The sequence below is a fragment of the Gymnoscopelus microlampas genome (assembly GCF_963454915.1).
Source record: "Gymnoscopelus microlampas genome assembly, chromosome: 11".
NCBI classification, from domain to species: domain Eukaryota; kingdom Metazoa; phylum Chordata; class Actinopteri; order Myctophiformes; family Myctophidae; genus Gymnoscopelus; species Gymnoscopelus microlampas.
Genome location: NC_139948.1, coordinates 24,918,105 through 24,922,860, shown reverse-complemented (window position 1 = coordinate 24,922,860; position 4,756 = coordinate 24,918,105). Strand labels below are relative to the sequence as shown.

The following is a 4,756-nucleotide window of genomic DNA, read 5'->3' as shown; positions in this document are numbered from 1 at the left end:
CCTATTTTATACCTAGGCTATTTGAAAATAGCAGATCTACAAGCTAACAACGCGTCGCATCGCGACGTGTCGTGAGCTTGTAGATCGGCTATTTTCAAACATTTTAGAACTTTTACTTTTGGTACTTTAAGTAAAGTTTGATACCAATACTTTTGTACTTTTACTCAAGTACATTTTGAACACCAGACTTTTACTTGTAACAGAGTACTGTAACAAAACCACCCGGGCCATGTATGGAGGAGTTGAATGCTGGATTGACCGCTGTCTGATCAAAACCACAATCAGAATCCAAGTTGACTTACCTGCTACTATCTTAGCAAACTGGCTACCTCTCCCACACAAAGACCTCTACTTCACCTTCATTGACCTTACCAAAGCCTTTGACACAGTTGACTGGGAAGTCATTTGGATCATACTCAAACAAATTTGTCACCCGTCCAAATTGATCAGCATTCTTAAAACGTTTCAGCAAGGATAGCCACTGACAAACGTATTCATCACAGTGCAAGGAAGCTGCATCATCTTTGACTATCGATGGACTGCCAAGAGCGTCTATGTGTGTGTGTGTGTGTGTGTGTGTGTGTCTGTGTGTGAGGGAGGGAGAGAGATACTGATGAGGTTAATGGAGTGGCAGACCTCTTGCTGATCCTCTAATTACGAGTAATGAAGGACCTCTCTCAGTAGGCTCTATCCCACACACACACACACACACACGCGCACGCACGCACACACACACACACACACACACACACACACACACACACACACTTACTTTGGCGTTCAAATTATTTAATCAAAGAACAATCAGACTACAGATGCAATAAGGACAGAAGGTGCCTTTTAAATTTTATTTGAATGGTGTCAATCAAAACAGTTAATTAATTTCCTTCTTTTCTCAGTTATTGCTCCCTCGCACACCATGTGAGTTTGTAATAAATACATCTAACAGTGCAGTCTTTCTTCAGAGGGCCTTTTCCTATAATGCAGACCACATACACCAGATTGTGCCATGTAAATGGTCCCAGATTTGACGTATAAGCTTCAGATGAGCCCTTGATGGAACGTGCCGAGAATCGAACAACCAAAAAACGGGCCTGAGGAGGAGGCACAGGACCTTTTGAATCCTGAGGTCTGAGGCGGAGGCATCGGGGAAACCATAAACAAACCCGATACGGCCATATATAGGCATATGGAGATCCGGTTGTCCAGAGCCACGGATCCGACCACTATGCCTGTATATCGTCATGTGCATATATGGGACCGACGACTTCAAACTAGGCGCACGCAGTGCAGTGCCCGCCGTCGAGTCGTTCAGATGCGTGGTTGTCCAGAACTGCCGATCTGACCGATATGTCCATATACAGTATAGGCATATGGATATCTAGTTGTCTAGAACCACCGATCCAACCGATATGCCCTATGGGCATATACTGATGACATCAGGGATCTCCATATATGGGCATCAAAGGGACATGGACTGACAGATACAGAGATCTCCATATATGGTCATAAAAGGGACACAGGTAGACAGACAGATACAGAGATCTCCATATGGGCACAAAAGAGAAACAGACAGACGGGTACAACGGGTACTCCTGACACTATGACTCATTATAATAATTTGTATTATATACTAATATAAATTATTTTAGACACAGATCTCTGTGTCTGTCTACCTGTGTCCCTTGTATGCCCATATATGGAGTTCCATGTCGGGCCATGCCCAAATATAGAGTTGCGGCCAGTCTATGACATCAGTACCATGACGTCAACACGTTATCCCAGAATGAAATCCCATCCGGTTAATTTGGTCCAGTGACATCAGCGATGATGTCACCAATCTTATATAAATGGACTGCCACCGCAATCCCCATAGCATCATACTCCTCACTGTGGTAGAGAAGTACCAGTCCCCTTTGCGGGTGTAGTGACATTGTAATACCACCATGGTGCAGAAGTACCAGTCACCTGTGCGGGTTTATAAGCATCCCTTTGAGATAGTGATGATGGCCTACGAGAGGCGCTTCCCGACGTGTGACCTCATGCCCATGTTGGTATCCGCCGACATTCTCAGCGAGGAGTCAAATGAGGACGGCTCCATTCACACAGTGGAGCGGCGCTGTGCCATCAATGTCGATATCCCAAAAATTGTCAAAAAGGTTGCAGGAATAAATTACATATACTTCATCCAGAGGAACACACTGAACCGACGGGAGAGGACGCTTCACATCGAGACCCACAATGAGTCCTACTCCAACAGGGGTTCCATTACTGAAACCTGCTGCTATTCGGTCCACCCTGAAAATGAAGACTGGACATGCTTTGAGCAGATCGCAAGCCTGGACATCAGGTCCTTCTTTAACTTTGAGGGCACCGTGGAAAAGATCGCCATGAAACAGTATGCTAATAGCATCACCAAGGGCAAGCATGTAATGGAATTCTACCTGAAGGAGCTGGAGGATGAGGGAATCACCCACGTTCCCCGCTGGTCACCGCCCCCCCCTCCGCTGCCACCCCTGTCCAGCCTTTCTATCAGCAGCACATCCATCAGCAGCACGTCCACAAACACCGACATAGCCAAGGAGGTCAATGTCAGCCAGGCAGACAGCCTGAAGGGGAACCAGGCTGGCACGCGTGAAGACAAGCTGGACGCAGACTACATCAAACGTTACCTAGGTGACCTGACACCCTTACAGGAGAGCTGTTTGATCAGACTACGGCAGTGGTTGAAAGAGATGCACCAGGGCAAGACCCCAAAGAATGAGCACATCCTGCGGTTCCTGCGGGCCAGGGACTTCAACATGGACAAGGCCAGGGAGTTCCTGTGTCAGTCTCTGACCTGGAGGAAGCAGCACCAGGTGGACTACCTGCTGGAGACCTGGACCTCGCCCCAGGTCCTCCATGACTATTTCCCTGGAGGCTGGCACCACCATGACGGAGATGGCCGTCCAGTGTACATCCTGAGGCTGGGCCAGATGGACATCAAAGGACTGGTCCGTGCACTCGGAGAGGAATCTCTGCTTAGACACGTGCTGTCCATCTGTGAAGAGGGCTTAAGACGGTGTGAGGAAAACACCCAGGTGTTTGGTCGACCTATCAGCTGTTGGACATGCTTGGTGGATCTGGAGGGCCTGAACATGCGTCACCTGTGGAGGCCAGGGGTGAAGGCCCTGCTGAGGATCATCGAGATGATGGAGGCCAACTACCCAGAGACGCTGGGTCGAATGCTGGTAGTGAGGGCTCCCAGAGTCTTTCCCGTGCTCTGGACACTAGTGAGACCCTTCATAGACGAGAACACCCACAAGAAGTTTTCGATCTACGCGGGTAACAGCTACCAGGGCCCTGGGGGATTGGTGGACTACATCGACAAGGAGATCATTCCAGACTTCCTGGGAGGAGACTGCATATGTGAGGTGCCCGAGGGTGGCATTGTTCCCAAGTCGATGTATCGCACAGCCGAGGAGCTGGACGAGGATGGTCGTCTGTGGACCGAGACCATCTACCAGACTGCCGGCGTCTTCAAGGGAGCGCCGCATGAGCTGCTGTTAGAGATAACGGATGCCTCCTCTGTGATCACCTGGGACTTTGACGTGTGTAAAGGGGACGTCGTGTTTAACGTCTACCACGCCAAGCAGTGTCCCCAGCCACCACGCAATGACCCCCCGGTAGGAATCAATGTCCAGGTCATTGAGAAGTCATGGACCCTGGGCCAGGATTACGACATGGTGGAGTCAACGCTCACTTGCAAGGAGGGAGAGAGTGTTCAGGGCTCCCACATAACAAAGTGGCCAGGTTTCTACATTCTGCAGTGGAAGTTCAATAACAATAACCTCCCCTGTGTGGATGACAAGTTGGCCACCCGGCAGGTCTCATCGCACAAGTGTGAAGTCATGTATTATACTGAGGTTCTTGGGTCCGAGTACTTCGCGGGCTCAATAGCCAGCCTGGAGACGAGCCACAGCGGTTTCTCTCAACTCGGTTCCGCCTCCCCCAGCCAATCGCTGTCTAGTTCCAAGGTTTCCGGATAGATCATGGAAACAGAGGACTTACATCTCCAGATTGCGATACCCACAATCCTATTGTCCTTTGTACGGCATGGCTCTGTCGAGGCTAGCCATCTGAATAGGGTCTGTCTGTATTTCTGTTTGTTCGTCTGTCCAGGGCATTTCTCGCAAACCGCGGATAGATATGACTGACATCATCACTAGATGTCATCATTATGATGATACTCCATAGAAACTATAAAAGCTGAGTACAAGCGCCCTTGTCATTTTGGCATGGCTCTGTTTGAGAGTATACTGTGGTTTTACAACACAATCCCTTGCTACAAATCAAATCATCCAAAGTGCAGAAAATAATTGAGGAAAGCAAAAGGACAGTTTTTTTTTGTGTTTTTCTTTTTTTCAGGTTGTCTTTTCTTTACTGTTGTTTTTAATGTGAATATTTTTCACATTTTGGTGAATTCACCTCATATCCACTATCTATTTGACATGGGAGCCATGCTGTGAATTGGACCCTGTCATGTTCTCATATTCTATTTCATACAGTATCTCATTTAAATTTCGTTTAAATATTTCAAAATATTTACGTTTAATTGTATAATGCAAGTCAGTGGCAAACCCCCCCCCCCCAAAAAAAAAAACATAGACTGGCCCACATGAAGTCTAGTCCATCGGTCTTTGGTGACTCTTGGGTCTGGTTGACTGCTGCAGTGCTCTGCCTCCTACTCGTCTAGATCCCAGGACTGCCAACCACA

The 4,756-nt window shown here is 48.0% G+C and overlaps 1 protein-coding gene across 1 annotated transcript; it reads left to right on the top strand.

The window, feature by feature from the left end:
- Positions 1–1,946: 1,946 nt before the first annotated feature.
- LOC311054674 (SEC14-like protein 1) lies at positions 1,947–4,028 on the top strand (the record flags this gene model as incomplete). The annotated part of the gene is made up of 1 exon (XM_084070678.1): positions 1,947–4,028. One exon carries the CDS (start codon positions 1,947–1,949, stop codon positions 4,026–4,028), a length of 2,082 nt encoding a protein of 693 aa, XP_083926804.1.
- Between the last annotated feature and the right edge of the window lie 728 nt (positions 4,029–4,756).